The sequence below is a fragment of the Mesoplodon bidens genome (genome assembly GCF_964165515.1).
Source record: "Mesoplodon bidens genome assembly, chromosome: 3".
In the NCBI taxonomy this organism is placed as follows: domain Eukaryota; kingdom Metazoa; phylum Chordata; class Mammalia; order Artiodactyla; family Ziphiidae; genus Mesoplodon; species Mesoplodon bidens.
Genome location: NC_138178.1, coordinates 165,851,285 through 165,874,137, shown reverse-complemented (window position 1 = coordinate 165,874,137; position 22,853 = coordinate 165,851,285). Strand labels below are relative to the sequence as shown.

The window sequence follows — 22,853 nt, the reverse complement described above, 5'->3', positions numbered from 1 at the left end:
AGGCACAATAAACATTTGGGGCCATAGCTGGGAAGCAGGACTACTATTTCTGAACTCAGATCCAGCTGCTCGCTGCTCAAAAATCAATACTCGAGGGACAAGTGTTGGTAGAAATGGAAAACGTTGCTTTTAATCAGAAAGCCTGCAATCTGGGGAGAAGGTGGATTAGTGTCCCCAAAACCAGCACCAAAGATTCTGCTTGGCCTTGAAAGTTTTTTTTGTTTTTTTTTTTTTGTTTTTTTTTTTTGCGGTATGCAGGCCTCTCACTGCTGTGGCCTCTCCCGTTGCGGAGCACAGGCTCCGGATGCGCAGGCTCAGCGGCCATGGCTCACGGGCCCAGCCGCTCCACAGCATGTGGGATCTTCCCGGACTGGGGCATGAATCCGTGTCCCCTGCATCGGCAGGCAGACTCTCAACCACTGTGCCACCAGGGAAGCCCTTGAAAGTTTTTAAAGGGAAAAGGGAAAGTCATCTCAGTTAATCATTGAGATAGGGGATCAAACTCATTGACATTTCCCACTGCATGAAAGGCTTGCTGACTCCTTGTGATCTTTCTTTAGATTCTACCTCGTTCACATAGTTTGTTCTTGAGATCACTGAAGGGGAAGCTAGAGAAGAGATCTGGTCGTCTGTTAATTATCCTTCATTTTTACTTCTTTGATCTACAGAAAGAACCAACATCTTAGGCATGGTATTGTGTGAGCAAAAGATTTGAAAGGTGTGCTTGGGCCAGAGATGAGTAGAGCATGGGGGTTTAAGCCTGGTTTAAGGTTAGTTACAATATAATTTTGCTAAAGTGCAAGACAAAAGCTCTTTCCTGCCAAAAGCTGCTTACATTACCCCATCTAGATGATCCAGCACAAGATACCGTACTGGTTCAGTACGTGAATGTAACGGGACGTGGTCAGTGATTCCGCTTCGGATTTTGTCGGGGAATGTACAGTGGGAAGTTGTGAAGGAGATAAGGGCAAACCGATAAGCTGTCCAAGAGGACTCTGTGAGCGATCTAAGCCCTGGAAGGTCGTGACCCACCCCCGGGCTCCGGGAATGTGGCTGCCCTTCTATGCAAGGAGCGCAGAGTCTGGCTCTGGAGTGGGGGGTGAGCAGACGGGACGGAGGTGGGAGAGATGTCAGGCTCTGCGGCGGGAGATCAGGATGTAAGGGGGTAAGGGAGGGGGAGGGGCACAGGGGAAGTGATGGAGACAAATGTAAGGATGGAGGTAAATCTTTTGCCTAAATAAACAGAATGTTGTTTGAAAAAGAGAGCATTTCAAAGGTATAAATATTTTGTTGGTGGTGGTGATGAGTAAACCTTTAGTGAAGCCCCAGAGCTTCGTAATATACACTACACACTTGTACATTTTGCTGTTTCTTTATTAGCCTGGGGGATTATTCAGGACCCTCTGTGTCTGCCTGGAAGTTCATTGCTCACTGGCGTCCCCATTAGTGATTGGTCAGAAGACTCTCAGAGCAGACCGCGTGGGTGGCCTGAAGAAGCCAGGGTGAGGAGGTTGAAATCAATGCCTCCTGGCATTTAGGAATAAAAGCCAAAACTAGGGACCCCAGAGGACTGTTTTCCTCGGTCCACATCACCTGCATTACCCGCCGCCCCGAACCCCAACCCAGGAGGTGGGCACGCCGTGACCCAGGCCATTGTGGAGCACGTTGCTCACCCAGGGCCAGTGTTTATTTGCAAGGTTGTTGTACAAGAAAGCCAGGGCCCTCAGGGAACTCCTCCCTAGAGCCGTCTAGTACGCACCCCCCATGCCTGTAATGTGCATGGTCACCCTTGCTCCATGGTGACATCTACCAGCTTCTGGATCATCTGGGCGTGAGTGCCATGGAAGGGCGGCCCGTCCACCTCCATGCCTAGGGTGCCTGAGACTCCGCTCCGGACTCCATGCTGCACCAGGATGCCCAACATTTTTTCTTCCTGGAAAGAAATGGGGCAGAGATAGAAGCAGTGGAGGGGGAGGAAAAAGAAAGAAATACATACATTTATAAGTGGAAAAAGAACGTTTGACTTGACATAGTCTCTTTTTTAAAAATAAAATGTTGTTTAAAAATACTAACGCCACTGGAAGACTCATAGTGAAAAATAACAATGTCCTACATCACACCTCATGGACTCCCCAGTCCACTCCCCAGAAGCTGCTACTTTGAAGAGTTTGGGCTGTTTCTTCATGTAACTATATAGTATGTTTTTTATGGAAATCTGCATTTTCTTAACAGACGCTAAAGCTTCACTTCTGTAGGGGCAGCTTGGCTACTTCCTGCCAACTTCACCCTGCCCAGCTCTGCATTATCTGCCAATAGCCTTTGTGCCAGGAAGGTCCCTGTTCCTCCTGAGAGCTCCTCCTCGCTATTAGCCTCCGTTAGCCCTGCTTCAGTCACCTTCTAGACTTTACCTGGTGCGGTTGTGGGAGAATCTGGAGAGAGCAGAGCCACGGAGAAAATGCAACCCTACCCTGGGCCCAGCAGGCAGAGTGGTTTAGAATCAGACAGATCTGACTTGGGTCTTTCCTGGCAGGTGTGTTAACCTCTCTGTGCCTCAGTGTCCCCATCTGTATAATGGGGAGGTGGATGAGAATAACAATGCCTCCTTAGAAGGTTGTTGTGAGGATTAAATGAGAAAATGCAGGACTTCCCTGGTGGTCCAGTGGGTAAGGCTCCGCGCTCCCAGTGCAGAGGGCCTGGGTTCAATCCCAGAACTTGATCCCGCATGCATGCTGCAACTAAGAGTTCACATGCCACAACTCAGAAGTCCACATGCCGCAACTAAGAAGACTACATGCCGCAACTAAGAGCCCACATGACGCAACTAAAGATCCCGCATGCCGCAACTAAGACACGGCGCAGGCAAAATTAATTAATTAATTATTTTTAAAAAAGAGAAAATGCAAGTAAAGCACCTAGCACGGTCCTTGGCACACAGTAGGTGCTCATGAAATGAGGTCGCTTATTATTGGCAGGGCTGGGTCCCCTGGTCTTTAGCCCAGAGCTTTCTTCCTTTGACTTGTTGATTTTTTAAAAAAGTGATCTGATTTGCTTTCTTCCATCTCCCTCCAAAAACAAGGTGCCAAAGAACCACTTGTCTAAGCCACTAATGTGTCTGTCCCTTGTTGAGCAGCTCAGGTCCCCCTGAGGAAGGTGGGTCTTAGGTGAAGACACAGGAGAGAAGATGGTGCCCGAGGGGCAGAAGTCAAGCACAACCTCCTTCTCCTCCTCTACAAACAAAGGAAGGGGACAAAAGGATCTAGAGCAGGAGGATCACGACAGACCAGAGAAAGGTTCTCAGCTTCCTGCTCAGGCATTTGCTCATTCATTCCATCACCCATCAAAGTTTTATTGAGCACCTGCTTTGTGCCAGGACCTGATCCAGGGATACAGTGGTGAATGTGACATGGTCCCTGCCCCCCACACTCCCGGGGGCGTCACATCCTAGATGACTGATCAGGCAGGCACAGTCCATGGGGATCACGGCACAGAGCAGGGGCCCCCAATCCCATTTATTGAAGTGGCTCAAGAAAGACTTTCTGGAGGAGGGGCAACTAGGAGCACAGGTGACAAGAGCAGGAGTGAACCAAGCCAGGGGCTACGGGGAGCACTCCCGGAAAACTTCAAAACAAGGGAGAAAGTGTTGGCAAATATCACCTAGGACCTGTCTCTACTCGCACCTGGCCTGAGAGCTTGCATTTCCACTCTTCCCTGGGGCCCAAGGTAGGAGGGAGGCCCGGAGCATTTCCAGGCAAGCCCTTTGTCCAAGAGCCCCTTCCCAGGGGTACCCAGCCCAGAATGGCATCTTCCGTCAATTGTCTGGACTTTATTCTCCCATTTCTCCTCCATTGGGACATATTCTCTCTTTATGGGGCAAGGCTCCTGGGACCACAGGGCCATTTCCCCCTAGCACACTGCCTGCCCCCACCATTCACATCCTTCTCGGTCCCAGCAGAGCCCTGGGGGTCCTCAGGGTGCACGAGATCAGTCAACAGCTTAGGAACTGGCTGGCACTCAGCCTCCAAGAGCCACAGGGACCAGCTGGGCCAACGGTGACTGCCTGCAAATTCCCAGGAATCCCTAAACGACCAGACCATCTTCAAGGAGGCCCCACCAAGAGGAGGTGGTGGGGCGGGGAGGAGAACTGACCAGGGAGTGGCTGGAGACAGAGGGCCTGGGGGCTGCCACACCAGTCCAGGCTGAGACGGTGGGGCAGGAGGAGAGGGACAGAGGCCTGAAGTGGGCAGAGGGGGCAGGGCCTGGGGCCTGGTTCATTGTGGATGCGGAAAGAGGCCCCAGGATGACTTCTGGGTGTCGAGGCTGAGTGTGTGGGTGGTCACCATTGCTTCATGCTTGGAGCATAATGGGCTGATTTTCAGGTGATGCTGCTGTTCAGAGTCGGGTGGGAGAAAGGGGCCTCCTGGGAAGTTGGAACTGTTCTGCATTGTGGTCTTGGTGGTGGCTGCATGGATGTGTACGTGTGTAAAACTTCACCCGCTGTACGCTGAAGATTATGTGCTTTACTCTGTTAGTTATACCTCAATTTAAAAAATATAAAGAAAGTGGAGTGGGGTGAAAGTGCTGGAAGAGAATGGTAGCCAGGATGAGGCCAGAAGTCATGTTCCTGCCTCTCTGTATCATCCATCCAACCATTATCCATTGATCTATCGGGCTATTCATTCATCCATCCAGCTAGCCAGCCTACCAGCAGTCTGTCCATCCCTCCATTCATCCATCCATCCATCCTTAGCCCCTCCTGTAAGGTGTCATCAATCAGCTCTTGCCTCCTGATAAGCTCTGGGAAATGTCCTCCAACAATTTATTTTGCCCTCAAGTGAAACCCCTGGGGCACAGCCAAGGGCCAGAGAGGGCAGGGTGTGCCCTGGATGGTGGTGGCCACCTTCCCTGGGCTCCTCAGCATGGTGCCCACTCCTGCTACAGTCATGAGCACATCCCCTGAATATGAGAGGCCCTTCTTATAAGCAACACACAGAACAGAGATGAGGGACATTCCTCCGCTCCTAACCAGCCAAACTTCACCAAAACTCAGGCCACAGCTCTGTCCGGCATCTCTTGATGACCCAGGGGTCTCCATGGAGCGACCCACTGAACTCCAGTAGGACGACTCTAGTTATCCCCTGCACAACGCACTGCCTCATGTCTCTGCACTTTCACTTCCATGAGTCCTGCTGTCTGGAAGGTCCTTCCCACCCTTTCTCCTTATATCCTACTCGTCCTCCAAGACCCAGTTCAGTGCCACCTCTTCCAGGCAGCCTTCCTTGAGCTCTCTGAATGAGCCAAGCACCTGTTCTCTGTGTCCCCACAAGCAGTGTGCACAGTTCTATCCCAGCTCCTGAAATTACCTCCCCCGTGGACCCTGGGTTCTTTACCCCTCACTATCTCCCAGAACAAGCCTGGGCCGGGCCCAGAGGAGGGGCTATACAAAAATGTGTTTGTAATTTTGGTTTAATGATGTTCCCTTTTATTTTCTTTATAAGGGTGGTACATTATTAATATATTTATGAAGATTGGGTTGGAGATGTGGAAGGAGAATTTCCATCCCCAGAGGGTAAGCGTGAGGCTGCGTGAACTTGTTTGGCTGGGCTCAGTCTTTTGTGTCTGCATGAATCAGGAATCATGTGTGAGGCGGCCCTCTGAGTGGTTTTTTTCCAATTCAGATCCAGGAAGTGTAAAGAAAGCATAGAAGGCTCTCTGGGCCCCTTTAGGGCAGACCATTTCCCCTGAAAATGTTGCTTTAGCTGCGCGACTCCGCCTTTCCCCTCCTCTCCTGCGCCCTGGCATTGCCAGAAACTAGGAAACTACTGAGCCACATCAGGAAGAGCTCAGAGTATGGAGTCAGAGAGCCTAGACTCAGCTCTGCTCTTAGCTGTGTGGCTTTGGGCAAGCCGCCTTCCCTCTCAGAGCCTCAGCCCCCTCCTCTGTAAAGCGGGGATAACAAACCCATCCGGGGAGGTGTTGGAGAGAAATGGGGGCGGGTGCAGGAGGGAGACAGACACAGAGGCAGAAGGAAAAAGGGAGCAGACAGGGTGCAAGACAATGTAAAAGAAGGACAGGAAGGAGGCGGGAGGGGCTCTGGATGCAGATGCTTCGCACAAGCGAGGGGCCCCAGGACCTCAGCTGCTGGCGGGCTGGGGGACCTGCAACGGCACCAGCCCCATCTCAGCTGCTGTGTCCAGGCTCAACGCTCAGGAACCTTCCTGTCTCCTGGATCGCCTTCCCATCTCCCCACACCAGCCTCTGCCACGACGCTGAGAACCCAGCCTCTAGTCCAGGGTCTCAGATGTGGTCCCCGCAGCAGCCGCAGCAGCAATATTGCCTGAGAACTTGTCAGAGATGCAGATTCTCTAACCCATCTCAGACCTACTGAATCAGGAACCCTGGGGTGGGCCCCACTGTGTGCTTTAAGATGTCCCTGAGGTGATTCCTGCTGTCTGGAAGGTCCTTTAGATGCCTCTAAACTTGGAAGACTCACTGCTTTAATAAAGCACGGCATTCATTCATTCATACAATCATTCATTCAACAAGGATTTACCAAGCACTGGGTTTCCCTCCACTAGTTGCTGGGAAAGCAGATATGAAAGACCTGGTTCCTGATTTCCAAGAGGTTTTTTCTGCTTTGTTTTTTCCTCATTTAGCCATCTATGCCTTTGGGGGGAATAAGACTGGGGCAGCCTTAAGTTGCATGAGACTGTTTGGACTGTCTGGGAGTGGCCTTGTGGTCAGCCTGACGGAACTCGAGAAACCTCTCCCCCGACCCTGACCCGATCCCTGTGTCCGAGAGCTCCCTCCTCGCAGGCTTGGGCAGTCGCTCTGAGGAGAACAATCTCTTCCTCACCTTGAACCAGACCCTCTGCCTTCTGGCCTGCTTTTGTCTCTCACGTGGCCGAGGAGGGTATCTGTGCCCCTCCCCCAGGAAGCTGTTGAGATCTCAGGCCCCCCCAAATCCTCTCTCCAGCAGGCCAAACACCCCAGCTCCCTCTGCTGTTCTCCAGGTGTCCCCAGCCCTCCCACCCTCCTGCCTGCCTGCCCTCAGGCGAAGCTGTCCGCTCACAGGTGAAGTCACCTGTGACCTGGGATTTAGATGTAAAGTCTGGGCTTTGGCCCCAATTTCCTGTGACCCAGTTACTCTGGAGAATTCCCCTAGAAGGTGCCTGGTAGAGACTGACGTGCCACCAGCTTCTCTCCGGGGTGGGCGGGTCCCAGCTCTGCGAGGGGCACCCGCTGGGGAGGGGGCTTGAGGCTGGAATCAGTGTCACGAGAGCCGTGGGAACTGAGGCCTGAGGTAGGAACAGCCGAGTCTCCAGGGGCCCATCTCGCTGCCCGGGGTCCAGGACCGGGAGCAGGATGCTGGAACCACTTAGAGGGCTGGCTGGCCTTCTCTCTCTTTGTTTTCCCTGCACGTATATGTGAGTTCACGTAAGTCAGCCATGAGTGTGCACGTGTGTGTGTGTACGTGTGCGTGTGTGTCCTGCCTCTGCACTTGTCTATGGGGAACGCCTGGAACTGCACACAGCCCTTCACAGTTGGCTCTGCAGTCAGAGGAGCTCACTCAAAAGCCACCCAGTGGGACCCCGGTTCCTGGCTCAAAGCCCTCGCGTGGCTCCCTGTTACGTCTCAGGTAGAAGCCTCAGTCGGGAGTCATGGTTTGCTTGGATCTGGCTAATGTGACCTCCCTCTGCCAGGGTTTTTTTTTTGCGGTACGCGGGCCTCTCACTGTTGTGGCCTCTCCCGTTGCGGAGCACAGGCTCCGGACGCGCAGGCTCAGCGGCCATGGCTCACGGGCCCAGCCGCCCCGCGGCATGTGGGATCTTCCCGGACCGGGACACGAACCTGTGTCCCCTGCATTGGCAGGCGGACTCTCAACCACTGCGCCACCAGGGAAGCCCTGCCAGGGGTTCTTAATGGCCCCAGACTACTTGGAGACTCTGACGAAACTAGGGATTCTTGCCCAGGAAAACCCATGTATGAAACAATTTTGCAAACTGTTTCAGAGGACTTGCAGGCCCCCTCTTTGGGGACGCTGGGGTCTGGAGCCCTCCTCTGCGCCTATCACACCCTGGCTTGCTGCCGCCAACCTCAAGAGCAGTCTCCCCAAACCAGCACTAAGCTGGTCCCCATCTCCCAGCTTTTGTTCCCGCCGTTCCTCCTACCCAGATGCCTCCCCTTCCACTGGGTTTATCCCTCCCAGCCTTCAGCCCACAGGGCCCTCTTCCCACCTTGGGCCCTCACACCTTAGCACCGTGTAGGATGGCTGACGGTGCCAGCGGAGGTTTCAGTGCCCTTGCCGGGTTGTAAACTCCTTGGAGGGAGATGCTAAGGACACCTACAGCTACCGCTATGAAGTGCCTACCATGGGTCGGGTATTCCGTTCTTCCAAGAATGCTGACGGCCCCTATTTCACAGAGGAAGAAAACGAGGTTCAGAGAGGTTAAGCAGCCTGCCTAAAGTCAAATTAGAAGGAAAATGGTCATTTATATGAGATCCTTCATAATGATTTAGAGTCACTAGTAGGTCAAAGTCCAGTCCAGTGGTTGCCTGATGGGAGACCTTTGTTTTTTTTTTAAGAAGGTGTTGGGGGTAGGAGTTTATTAATTAATTTATTTATTTTTGCTGTGTTGGGTCTTCTTTTCTGTGCAAGGGCTTTCTCTAGTTGTGGCAAGCAGGGGCCACTCTTCATCGTGGTGCGCGGGCCTCTCACTATCACGGCCTCTCTTGTTGCGGAGCACAGGCTCAGGACGCGCAGGCTCAGTAGTTGTGGCTCACGGGCCTAGTTGCTCCGCGGCATGTGGGATCCTCCCAGACCAGGGCTCGAACCCGTGTCCCCTGCATTAGCAGGCAGATTCTCAACCACTGCGCCACCAGGGAAGCCCGGGAGACCTTTGTTTTAAGGCAGGCTCTGCCTCGGGCTTCTGATGGGCCGCAGTGGTGCTGGACCCTGGCTTATGGATTGAACTACTGTGTCTGCTCCTCATCTGGGGAAAAAGGTGCATCCATGAGAGTTGCCTGCTGGGCTATGTTACCTTAGTGATGGATGGGAGGGCCTGAGTCCAGTTCTGTTCTCCAGGTGCTCTGAAGGGCCCAACTGCCTTCCTCAGATAACGTCTGTGGACCTCCCATGAGTTCACGATGTACAGCGCACAGGCCAAGGCATAACCTCCCCAGTTAGAAACGCCTGGAACAACAAAAAATAAGATTCCATCATAGGATCGCAAAAGTCATGTCATTTGCCTGGGAGGAAGAAATTTTCCTCTGCTCTTCTAGGTTCCTCTGGCTGGTCTAACAGTTAAATTGACATGAGACAGATTAACAGGAGAAAGTCAAACAAAAGTTTAATAACACGTATACACAGGAGAAACCCAGGAGAACAGAGAAACTCACCAAAATGGCTGAAGCCCTCACCTTAAATACCATCTTCAGCTAAAGAAAAAAGGATTTTAGGGGCATTGGTTTGGGACCAAACCAGTAATCAAAGACCTAATAAAAACAACATAGGAAATTATTTTGATAAAACATAAAATCCCTTCTTTATAGGCAGACTAATCAAAGGTAAAGAAAAACATTTTATAAATTATCAAGAGCAGACTTTTGTCTTCTTAGCACAGAGAGAAAACAAGATTCTAGTTTTGTAACAGCTTACTTTTAATATTAAACTTCATTCACTCAATTGAATATATTCTAATCTTTGCCAGTCCTGACCACACACAAAACTCTTTTCTTAGAGTTCCTGTTCCATAAACCTTCCACAGATCCTTTTTTTTTTTTTTTCACATTCAAACTTTGTCCTATGCTTTTCCTGTTTTTTTCAACTTTTTGTGTGTGTGTGGTACGCGGGCCTCTCACTGTCGTGGCCTCTCCCGTTACAGAGCACAGGCTCAGGACGCACTGGCTCAGCGGCCATGGCTCACGGGCCTAGCCACTCCGCAGCACGTGGGATCTTCCCGGACCGGGGCATGAACCCGTGTCCCCTGCATCGGCAGGTGGACTCTCAACCACTGCGCCACCAGAGAAGCCCTTTTTTAACTTTTTACTTTATTTTCCCTTAACAAAATGCATTCCCATTCCTTATACCTTTTAAAAATTTTCCTTACGTATGAAGATGTTTTCCTTATTTATTTTAGTAGTTTTATGGTATATTAATTAGAATTCTTAACCCTTAGAAAACTTAATTTCTAGTGAAAACTAAGAAGTAAGCAATTGTGAACTGTTTGTTATGCCAGTATTTTTTTAATACATTTCATAATGTATAATGTATAATAGACCCAAACATCTTTAGGGGGTTTTTTTGTAATAAGAAGACAAAAGTAGGTAAACTTAGACTTGTTTAGCAATTAATATTTCAGTATTTTATCTTATTTGGAAATGATCTAGACATTCAATGAATTCCCATCATTTAACTTAACTTAGAAAAACTCTAAAGTTTTAAACTACCAAAAGATTTTCGAAGTTATTTTCAAGTCTTATCCCATTTATATCAATATTTATCTAAATCACTTGTTCCCAAAAATTACGTTTAGAGTACTCATGAAAACTTCATGAGACATTAAAGTCAACTATCATCCCAAGCTATTCCTCCTGCTGATAAACTTCGTAACAGACGTAACGTGAACTTATTTGACTAGTAAACCCAGGTAGAATAAAAGTTTTATATTTAATGCTGATAACTCTAAAGACATGCTTATTTTAATTAAAGCAGTAAATTTTTCTTTTTTTTTTTTTGTTGGGGGTAGGAGTTTATTAATTAATTAATTAATTTTTGCTGTGTTGGGTCTTCGTTTCTGTGCGAGGGCTTTCTCTAGTTGTGGCAAGCGGGGGCCACTCTTCATTGCAGTGCGCGGGCCTCTCACTATCGCGGCCTCTCTTGTTGCGGAGCACAGGCTCCAGACGCGCAGGCTCAGTAGTTGTGGCTCACGGGCCTAGTTGCTCCGCGGCATGTGGGATCCTCCCAGACCAGGGCTCGAACCCGTGTCCCCTGCATTAGCAGGCAGATTCTCAACCACTGCGCCACCAGGGAAACCCACTAAAGAAGTAACTTTAAATTTGCTTTTATTTACTAAAGGTTAATCTTAGATCATGTGAACTCGAAAAATATTTGGGTTAGTCTGTTATATTTAGAAATATTTAATTCAAACGTGCTTACTTTTAAGCCAATTAGAGTTCTTCTACAAGTTACTTTTGGCAATACCATCAGAAGGTAGAAAAATACCCTATCTATAACATGAATGCATAGATATACAGACAAGACACAACCAGAGACCTCATAGCTTTCATTTTAAGACTTTAGTCATGAATCAGGTATAACAGTATAAAACTCACTAGTTCTTAAACATCAGTTGCAGTAAGTTAAGTTTATCCACTTGATGGCAAAGGCTTTTTCCTATACGTGGAAAAGACTTTTAAGATTTGTATCTGTCCTTGACAAATAATATTAATTAAAGAAGCTGTGAGTTAGATTTTGGGTGAGGGAGCACTTCCAGCAGTTAGTATTTTATTTTATTTTTTTTTTGGCTGCATTGGGTCTTCGTTGCTACGCTCGGGCTTTCCCTAGTAGAGGTGAGCGGGCTTTCTCTAGTTGAGGCAAGCAGGGGCTACTCTTCGTCGTGGTGCACAGGCTTCTCATTGTGGTGGCTTCTCTTGTTGTGGAGCATGGGACTTAGAGCGCGCGGGCTTCAGTAGTTCCGGCGCAGAGGCTCAGTAGTTTTGGCGCACAGGCTTAGTTGCTTCGCGGCATGTGGGATCTTCCCGGACCAGGGCTCAAACCCATGTGCCCTGCACTGGCATGCGGATTCTTAACCACTGTGCCACCAGGGAAGTCCAGTTAGTACTTTTGAAAAGGTCTTTTTCCCTTTTTTTCCCCCAGGTTCTACTGATTGATTCCCCAGGCTCAGTCTCAGGTGACTGTGGGCTGTGCTTACATTTCTGATTTTGTAGAGGTTTACAAGACAAAGACAGTTGCTTTCAATTCCACAAAGAACTGGGCTACTGCCTAAATAATATCAGAAGGCTGATCTGCTCATCCAACTATATTTTCTTTAATTTGCTTCTTTATATCAGGGAGAAGATTTCCAATTAAAGGAAATCAAAAGATTTCTATGTTTTAGAACTTCAGAGATCAATGCATCATGCCTTCAAAAAGTCTGCACAAGGTATTCAATAAAGGCCCTCTTTATGAGTGCTCAAGTCAACCCCAGACCAATTCACCCGAGGGGCAAAAAGCCTCCACCATTGCTCCTATCAGGCCCCAGTATCAGTCCCCAGTTTTCATCTCACATTGTGTGGGCTCAGGCAACCCTACTGACTCTCATCAGCATGTCTAATTAACATTGCCCAAAGGGGGGATTTATGTGCCCTGTCTTACAATACCAAGCAGTGGAAACATTTCCCAGGGAGATGCAATATCTACCCCGACAATACAATCAGGCAAAAGAGACATAACCACCTGACATAAAGCCCATTCAAACATTGCAGTTTTCTTACAAGCTTTCACCTCAGTTTCATCAACTCTTATACCTTTGACCATAGCCTCCATTAGGACCCCATCAATAAGTCTCAGTCTTGCAATACTGGGTAGGAGAAGTGTTCCTGGCCAGACATGACATCCATTCCCATAAAGCATTCCAGCAATGGTGTTTAACCTCTTCATATAACACCCACTCAAACATTCCAGACTTTTATAATCTTATCAACTCTTGTACTTTTTACTTTTCTCAGTCTTGTTGTAGCCCAAGTCAGGGTTCCACTAATGGGTTTTGGTACCACAGCTTGTGAGGTTCTGGCATCAAGGAGTTCCAGAAACTTCTCTCCATCCCCCTGCCATCTCCCCACTCTAGTGTAAAAGGCTTTGGGTCTGCAGTGAGGGGTTGAGTCAAGGGACCCAGGCCCTTTTGTCAATCTTTAACTCAATTAATCGACCTAACTCTTGCCCCAAGTGATTGTTGGTTAGGTTTCTCATTGTAATTTTTGCCTTCCAGTTTAAAAAATTTCTCCAAACTGGAGTAAGTAGAGTGGACATGTTTGGGGCCCTTTAATGTTTTGGGGATCAAAAGGTGTCCCTTTGGCCCACCTAATCTTAGATAGTGTTGTATTAAAAACCTTTATTTTAATCCCATCAATGTCCATTTTACTTATCCCATTTCTTTATAGCCATCTGAAGATTTCCATCCTGCTGGGACAAGTCCTGTGAGTCTTCTCTTTCTGATTCTTCTTTATTCTGCAACTTTCAATATTTGCTTTATTTACCTTCTTAATAACCCTTTAACAATTTCTACCTTTTTGGGAAGAGTACCTTAACTTTCCCCTTGGTTTCTTCCCATTCTTTTGTTAATTAACTGAATGCTTTTATTACCATCTGTAAGACCCATGAGGGGAAGCTGAGACACCAAATTTGATAAGGTTTCCCAAATCTTTTTTGTTTTGTTTTGTTTTTTAATTAAGGGAGTTCTTAGGGTTAGCCATTATATTTTTTTGTTTCCACCGTTTAATTTGGTCTTTCCACAGGTGCCAATAAAACAGCTGTTTACAATGAGAGTTCTCTAAAAAATTTACCAATTTAGAAGTTTTTCCAATTCAAAGGATCCATCATCTGCTATTGACGAATAGTATCTTAATAGCAACACAAACCAATAAGTCTTTTTATGCCTTAACTGTGGATGAAAGGGGCATCCCATAAGAATGTAAAGGACACAGCCCTAACAAGATCCAGAAATTTCACTCCCCAGAACAGTCTAAGAAAGTGGAGACTTTGCGGTACGCGGGCCTCTCACTGTTGTGGCCTCTCCCGTTGCGGAGCACAGGCTCCGGACGCGCAGGCTCAGCAGCCATGGCTCACGGGCCCAGCCGCTCCGCGGCATGTGGGATCTTCCCGGACCAGGGCACGAATCCGTGTCCCCTGCATCGGCAGGCGGACTCTCAACCACTGTGCCACCAGGGAAGCCCCCGAAAGTGGAGACTTTTGTTGTATCACTAATAAAGCAACAAAGGTTGAACAACAAAGGCCCCTTATGGACTCGACCCTTTATGACAAACTCCCCTGAGAGCTGGCATGGCCACACAAAGAGACGCCAGTCAGAAGCCTGGGTTGTTACCTGGGCTTCTGACCGGTTGGCTACAGCTGCTTGAAATACCAGTCTATCTGACTGCAAAATGCATACCAGTATGTATAGCCTTCTGATGGCAGAGACCAGAGAGATTTTTCTCACTGGTCAGCAAACCAAGCTCTTCAGGATGTATAATAAGATGGAAGGAAAAAACTCATCCAGTTTTTTTTTTTCTTTTATGTACATTAACAGCTTTAAGCTAAGTCTTGGGTTTCTTGGAGCCAAACTAATACCTAAGAGGGATATACTGTGGGGCTGAGGATTGTGAGGTATTTTACAGTGTACCTCGTGATACAGAAATTTTCTTGAGGTTGGTGTGTGACCTAGTATTGATCTAACCCATTCCATGACCGACTTACCCTTTCATGAGTGCCTACTTGAGGTGGTGAGCGCCCTGAGGGCCCTTAAATCCTCAACCCTTGCCCACCAGTGGTGCAGCTGTGACTTCCAAGACATTCCTTAACAGTAGCTCTTATCTCATGAATATTAACTCACCAAGTGTAGTTTGCCTAAATAGATAGTGGTCTGGTGAGACTAGCAAACTCACCAGTCTGCGGGGCCAGCCTGGACAACAAGCTTAATGGACCTACGCCTGCGTCCTACCCTATGGAATTTCCTTCTTAAGACAAGCAACACAATAGAGAGATAAAGAAAAACGATAACCATCTTGGGAGGAAAAGGATCAACAAATCAAGAGTACTCTGCCAGTTTTCAGAACAAGAGTCTCTGGGTCCAAGGAACTAACTCCATAAATATTTCTCCTGTTAATCTAACTTTAGAAAAGCAATAAAGGGCTCTTACCACTCTCACTTCCAATAGACCCTGCAAGCAGAGATCTGGGAGACTGACTGACAGGTAAGAACTCTTACCATCTGTGGCTTCTGTCAGTTGTCCCAGGATCTCTTAGCCGCAGCAGCTTCAGGGAGAGTAGTATCCAGCCAGTAAAGGGAAATCCTGCTGATTATGACAACTGTCGGGGAGAAAGGAATTTTCCTCCATCTTTCTAGGTTCCTCTGGCTGGTATAAGAATTAAATTGACATGAGTTAGATAAACAGGAGAATATAAAACAGGAGTTTAATAACATGTATACGTGGGAGAGGCCCAGGAGAACCGAAAAATTCACCCAAATGGCCGAAGCCCTCATCTTAAATACCATCCTCAGCTAAAGATAAAAGGATGTTGAGGGTACTGGTTTGGGACTTCAAAGGGGAGGAAGGCAATGCACATGGAGATGGAAAAGCAAATGTTTGGCAAATAAATGTTTGCTGGGTCATGTAGAGACAACAGGACACAGGGTGGACTTTGATCTCTAGGCCATGCTGAGTGTCCCCCACTACACCTAGCCCGTATTCTCTGCAGATACCTCTGGTTATAGCTCTATTCTGGGAACAGGCCCTTTAACTAAATTCTTTATGTAGCAAAGGGGGAGCTAAAAAGAAAAACTTCCCGAGTCTTCTGTTGCTTAAAAATCATCCTCCTCTGTACACCTGAAACTAACACAACATTGTAAATCAAATATACGCCAATAAACATTTTTAAAGATCATCCTAAATTAATCCTCAGGCCAAGGAGACAGATTTTTTTTAACTTTTTTTCTTTTTAATAGCTTTATTTATGTATTTATTTTTGGCTGCATTGGCTCTTCGTTGCTGTCCGCGGGCTTTCTCTAGTTGCGGTGAGCGGGGGCTACTCTTTGTTGTGGTGCGCGGGTTTCTCATTGTGGTGGCTTCTCTTTGTTACTGAGCACGGGGTCTAGCTGTGTGGGCTTCAGTAGTTGTGGTTCATGGGCTCTAGAGCGCAGGCTCAGTAGTTGCAGCGCACGGTCTTAGTTGTTCTGCAGCATGTGGGATCTTCCCGGACCAGGGCTCAAAGCTGTGTCCCCTGCACTGGCAGGCGGATTCTTAACCACTGCACCACCAGGGAAGCCCCAAGGAGACAGATTTTGGGGTCACAAATTTTGCTCCCCAACAGGTTCATCACCCTGCCTCTAAAAGCAGCAGAACTCAAAGAATGGTCCCAAGACCAGTGGCACCTGTAGTACCTGGGAACTTGTTAGAAACACTAGCCAGCCCAGGGCCAGCCTGGATGACTTTGGAAAGGCTTTCTCTAATCCTCAAAGAGACTCACTTTCTGGGTGAGGCCAGCAAAGCTTGGAAATAAGAGCCGCCATCTCCTTACTGATTCCAGAGCCCTTGATCTTTCTTGTCTTTGCTGAGCTGAAGGAGCAGACAAACTTCTCTGCTTTCAGGCCCCAGCAGCTCCCAACCCTAATTGGATGGGCCCCTTTCCACCCTCTCAGCCCCAAACCACAGAATTTCATCTGAAACTCTCATTCCAGATAACAGCCCCTCTCTCCCCACTGCCAACTGGGATCACCTTTTCTCTTTGGGGAACTTCACCTGCTGCTAAAATCACATCAGTGACGCAGTTGGCCAAGCCCTTGAGATTTGTTCAATTATACAGAGAACCTACATTCTGGGTGGCAGATAAACTTGAGGAAATCTGAGGATTTCCAAAGAGATTCTCCAGAGGCTCCCTTCCACTGAGATCCAAGACCCCAGGATAAAGGGGACTGGTAAATAATAGACGTGCCGACAGCAAGCAAGCTCGGCACACCTGAGGGGTAGGGTTTGTCTGGGTGTCCCAGCCGAAAAGCTAACCCAGGGTCGAGACCTGAGACATAAGATGTCGAACATCTTTTCATATCCTTACTTGCCACCTGTACGTCTTCTTTGGTGAGGTGTCTGTTCAGGTCTTTTGCCCATTTTTAAACTGGGCTGTTTATTTTATTATTAGTGAGTTTTAAGAGTTCTTTGTATATTTTGGGTAACAGTCTTTTATCAGAAACGTCTTTTGTAAATGTTTTCTTCAAGTCTATGCCTCGTCTTCTCATTCTCTTGACATTGTCTTCTGCAGAGCAGAAGTTTTACATTTCCTCCTTTCAGTTTTATTGAGATATAATTGATATACAGCATTGTATAAGTTTAAGGTGTAAAGCACAGTGATTTGACTCACAAAAATCATGAAATGATGACCACAAGTTTTGTGAGCATCCATCAACTCAAATCATCTCATATAGAAACAAAATTAAAGAAACAGAAAACAAGTTTCCCTCGTGATGAGAACTCTTAGGATTTACTGTCTTAACAACCTTCATTTATACAGCAGTGTTCATTATACTTATCATGTTGTACCTTACATCCCTAGTACTTATTTATCTTATAGCTGGGACTTTGTGCCTTTTGACCACTTTTATCCAATTCTCCCTCCCCCCACCCTTTTTCTCTGGTAACTACAAACCTGATCTCTTTTTCTGTCAGTTTGTTTGTTTGTTTTTGAAGTGTAATTGACCCACAACACTATGTTGTTCCTGGTATACAACATAGAGATTCTGTATTTCTATACATTTCAAAATGATCACCACTGGAAGTCTGGCTAATATCTGTCACCATACAAAGATATTATGTAATTATTGACTATATTCCTCAAACTGTACATTTCCTACCCATGACTCATTTATCTTGTAACTGGGAGTTTGTACTTCTTAATCTCCCTCAGCTATTTCTTTCCTCCCCAACCCACTGGCAATCACCTATTTGTTCTCTGTATCTATGACTCTGTTTCTGTTCAGATATGTGTGTTCATTTGTTTTGTTTTTTAGATTCCCCAAATAAGTGAAATCATACAGTATTTGTCCTTCTCTGTCTGACTTATTTCACTTAGCGTAATCCCCTTTCAGTCCATCTGTGTTGTTGCAAATGGAAAGATTCCATTCTTTTTTATGGCTGAGTAATATTCCATTATATATATATATATATATATATATATACCACATCGTCTTTATCCATTCATCTATTGATGGGCATTTAGGTTGCTTCCATATCTTGACTATTGAAAATAATGCTGCAATGAACGTGGGGGGGTGCATATACCTTGTCTAATTAGTGTTTTAATTTTCTTTAGATAAATACCCAGGAGTGGAATTGCTGGATTGTATGGTAGTTCTATTTTTAAGTTTTTGAGGAATCTCCATACTGTTTTCATAGTGGCTGCACCAATTTACATTACCACCAACAGTGTACGGGGTTCCCTTTTCTCCACATCCTCGCCAACACTTGTTGTCTGTTGTCTTTTGATAACAGCCACTCTAACGGGTATGAGATGATATCTCATTGTGGTTTTGATTTTCATTTCCCTGATTATTAGTGATGTTGAGCATTCTTCATGTGCCTGTTAGCCATCTGTATATCTTCTTTTGAAAAAAAATGTCTGTTCAGGTCCTCTGCCCATTTTTTAATCATGCTGTTTGTTTGGTTTTTTGATGTTGAGTCTTGTGAGTTCTTTGTATATTTTGGATATGAACCCCTTATCAAATATATCATTTACAAATATCTTCTCCCATTCAGTAGGTGGCCTTTTGCTGACAGTTTTCTTTTCTGTGTAAAAAATTTTTAGTTTGATATAGCCCTATTTATTTATTTTTGCTTTTGTTTCCCTTGCCTGAGGAGAGAGATGCAAAAAAAATATTGCTAAAACTAATGTCAAAGAATGTACTGGCTATGTTTTCTCCTAGAAATTTTTTGGTTTCAAGTCTTCCATTTAAGTCTTTAATCCATTTTGAGTTTATTTTTGTATATGGTATGAGAAAGTAGTCCAGTTTGATTGTTTTGCATGTACTTGTCCAGTTTTCCCAACACCATTTGTTGAAGAGGCTGTCTTTTTCCTATTGTATATTCTTGCCTCCTCTGTCATAGGTTAATGGACCATATAAGTGTGGGTTCATTTCTGAGCTCTCTATTCTGTTCCATTCATCTATGTGTCTGATTTTGTGCCAGTAACATACTCTTTTGATTACTGTAGCTTTGTAGTATAGTTTGGAGGGCTCTCCAAGATCAGCAAGTGGGTCTGATCCAGGCTCCTTTCAAATTGCTGCTTCTGCCCTGGGTCTCAGAGTGTGTGGTATTTTGTGTGCTCCCTTTACGAGCAGAGTCTCTGTTTCCTACAGCCCTCTGGCTCTCCCGAAAGAAAGCCCCATTGTCCTTCAAAGCCAAACATTCATAGGGTCTTCCCAGTGCAGGACCCCCAGGCTGGGGATCCCGAGGTGGGGCTCAGACCCCTTGATCCTTGGGGAGAAGCTCTGTAATTGTACTTATCCTCCCATTTGTGGGTTGTCTACTTGGGTATAGGTCTTGACTATACCACATCTTCACCTCCCTTCCCATCTCATTGTGGTTCTTTCTTTATATCCATAGTTGTAGAAGATCTTTTCTGCTAGTCTTCAGGTCGTTCTCACTGATAGTTGCTCTGTAAATAGTTGTAATTTAGGTGTAATTTAGGTGTAATTTTGGAGGAGGTGAGCTCAAGGTCTTCCTACTCTGCCATCTTGGCCACTCTCCAGAAGTTTTTAATTTTAATAAAGTCCAGCTTATCAATTCTTTCTTTCACAGATAACGCATTGGTGTTTTATCTAAAAAGCCATCACCAAAACTAAGGTTTTCTCCTATGTTATCTTCTAGGAGTTTTACAGTTTTGAATTTTACATTTAGGTCTGTGATCCATTTTGAATGAAATTTTGTGAAGGATGTCCAGTTGTTCCAGCACTATTTGTTGAAAAGACTACCTTTGCTCCTTTGTTAAAGATAATTTGACTTTATCTGTATGGGTCTATTTCTGGGCTCTCTATTCTGTTCAGTTGATCTATTTGTCTATTCTTTTGCCAATACCACACTGTCATGATTGCTGTAGCTTTATAGTAAGCCTTGAAGCCAGGTAGTGTTAATCCTCCAACTTTTTCTGCTTCAAAATTGTGTTGGCTATTCTGAATCTTTTGTCTCTCCATATACACTTTAGAATAATTTTGTTGATATCCACAAAATAACTTCCTGGGGTTTTGATTTGGATTACATTGTGTCTATAGATCAAGTTGGGAAGAACAGACATCTTGACAATGTTGAGTCTTCCAATCCATGAACATGGAATATCTTTCAATTTACTTCTTTGATATCTTTCATCAGAGTTCTGCAGTTTTCTTCATCTAAATTTTGTACATATTTTGTTAGATTTATACCTAAGTATGTCACTTTTAATCAAATTTATGGGCACAGAGTTGTTCATGGCATTCTTTTATTACTCTTTTAATTTCCATGGCATCTGTAGTGATGTGCCCTCATTTATTTTTAGTAACTTGTGTCTTCTCTCTTTTTTTCTTAGTTAGCTTGGCTGGAGGCTTATCAATTTTGTTGGTCTTTTCAAAGAACCGGCTTTTGGTTTTCTTAATTTTCTCTATTGATTTCCTGTTTTCAGTTGCATTGATTTCTGCTTTAATTGATATTACTTATTTCCTTCTTTGGATTTAATTTTCTCTTCATTTCTTAGTTTCCTAAGGTGAACACTTAGATTACTGATTTTAATATACACACTCGATGTAATAAATTTCCTTGCTTTCACTGCATCCCACAAATTTTGATAAATTGTATTTTCATAGAGTTCAAAATATTTTAAAATTTCTCTTCAGATTTCTTCTTTGACTCATGTGTTATTTAGAAGGGTGTTGTTTAATCTCCAAGTCTTTTGGGATTTTTCCAGCTATCTTTCTGTTACTGATTTCTAGTTTGATGCCATTGTGATCTGACTGCAGACATGTTATGATTTCTAGTCTTTAAACTTTGTTAAGGTGGTATTTATGGTCCAGAATGTAGTCTATCTTGGTGAATGTTCCATGTGAGCTTGAGAAGAATGCATAGGCTACTGTTGTTGGATGAAGTAGGGCATAAGACGTCCATTATATACAGTGGATTGATGGTGTTGCTGAGTTCAACTATGCCCTTACGGATTTTCTGCCTGCTGGATTTGTTCATTTCTGATAGAGCTGTGTTAAAGTCTCCAATTATAATAGTGGATTCATCTATTCTTCCTTGCAGTTCTATCAGTTTTTGCCTGACACTTTAGGAGTGTGCACATTAAGAATTGTTACATCCTCTTGGAGTATTTACCCCTTTATCATTATGTAATGCCCCCTTTAACCCTGGTAACTTTCCTGAACTGTTCTGAAGTTTGCTCTGTCTGAAATTTATATAGCTGCTCCTACTTTCTTTTGACTAGTGTTAACATGGTATATCTTTCTCCAAACCTTTACTGTTAATCTATACATTTCTTTATACTTAAAGTGGGTTTCTTGAGACAACCATATTTGGGTCTTGTTTTTTGATCCACTCTGACAATCTCTGTCTTTTAATTGGAATATTTAGACCATTGACGTTTAAGGTGATCATTGATATGGTTGGATTACTATCTACCATACTTGTTGCTATTTTCTATTTGTTGCCCTTGTTCTTTTTCCTATTTTGTCTTTCACATTTTTTCTGACTTTCATGGTTTCAATTGAACACTTTACATGATGCTATTTTCTCTCCTTTCTTAGCATATCAATGATACTTCTTAAAAAAATTTTTTTTTTTAGTGGTTGCCCTAGAGTTTGCAATATATGTTTACAATGAATCCAGGTCCACTTTCAAATAAGTACTTCACAGGTAGCTCAAGCATGTTATAATAACAAAATATTCCTAATTCTTCCCTCTCATCCCTTGTACCATTGCTGTCATGCATTTCATATATATATATACACATATATATATATATATATATGCCCATATATACACATAAGCACATATTATTGAACACATTGTTGCCATTATTATTTTGAAAAAACTGTTATCCATTAGATCAATTAAGAATAAGAGAAATAAAAATTTTAATTTTAGCTTCATTTATTCATTCTCCAATGCTCTTCTTGTGTAGATCAAGTTTCTGGCCAATATAATTTTCCTTCTCTCTGTAGAATTTCTCTCTTTTTTTGTTGTTTTAAATATTTATTTATTTATTTGGTTGTGCCAGGTCTTAGTTGAAGCAGGCGGGCTCCTTAGTTGTGGCACTCAAACTCTTAGTTGCGGCATGCATGTGGGATCTAGTTCCCTGACCAGGGATCGAACCCAGGCCCCCTGCATTGGGAGCACGGAGTCTTATCCATTGCACCACCAAGGAATTTCTTTTAACATTTCCTACAAGACAGGTCTACTAGCAACAAATTCCCCCAATGTTTGTTTGTCTGAGTAATTCTTTATTTCTCCTTCACTTATAAAGGAAAAGTTTCCAGGATACATAATTCTAGGTTGGTGATTTTTCTCTATCAACACTTTAAATATTTCCCTCCACTTTCTTCTTTTTTGTGTGGTTTCTGAGGAGAAGTTGGATATAATTCTTATCTTTGCTCCTCTATTGGTAAAGAGTTTTTTTCCTCCAGCTTCTTTCCACATATTTTCTTTATTGTTGATTTTCTGAAATTTGAACATATGTCTAGGTGTAATTTTTTTGGCACTTATCCTGCTTGGTATTCTCTGAGTTTCCTGGATCTATTGTTCAGTGTCTGACATCAATTTGGGAGAAAATTCTCAGTCATTATTGCTTCAAATATTTCTTTTCTCTTTCTCCTTCTGGATTCCCATTACAAATAGGTTACAGCTCTGTAGTTATCCCACAATTCTTGGGATATTCTTTTCTGTTCCTTTCAGTCTTTTTTCTCTTATCTTTTTAGCCTAGGGAGTTTCCATTGTCATATCATCAAGGTCAGAGATTATTTTCTAGGCTATGTCTAATCTACCAATGGGCCCATCAAAGGCATTCTTCATTCTGTTACAAGTGTATTTTATCTCTAGCATTTCTGTTTGATTCTTTATTAGAATTTC

At 44.8% G+C, this 22,853-nt stretch overlaps 1 protein-coding gene across 1 annotated transcript in view; it reads right to left on the bottom strand.

Moving 5' to 3' along the window:
* Positions 1–530: 530 nt before the first annotated feature.
* DGLUCY (D-glutamate cyclase) overlaps positions 531–22,853 on the bottom strand; it is a gene marked incomplete at its 5' end in the record, with an annotated part of 55,176 nt that continues 32,853 nt past the window's right edge. The window contains 3 exon segments of the mRNA XM_081228343.1: positions 531–662; positions 1,760–1,933; positions 9,039–9,190. Of these exon segments, the coding sequence (XP_081084469.1) occupies positions 1,784–1,933; positions 9,039–9,190 (302 nt within the window). The 3' untranslated portion in view covers positions 531–662; positions 1,760–1,783.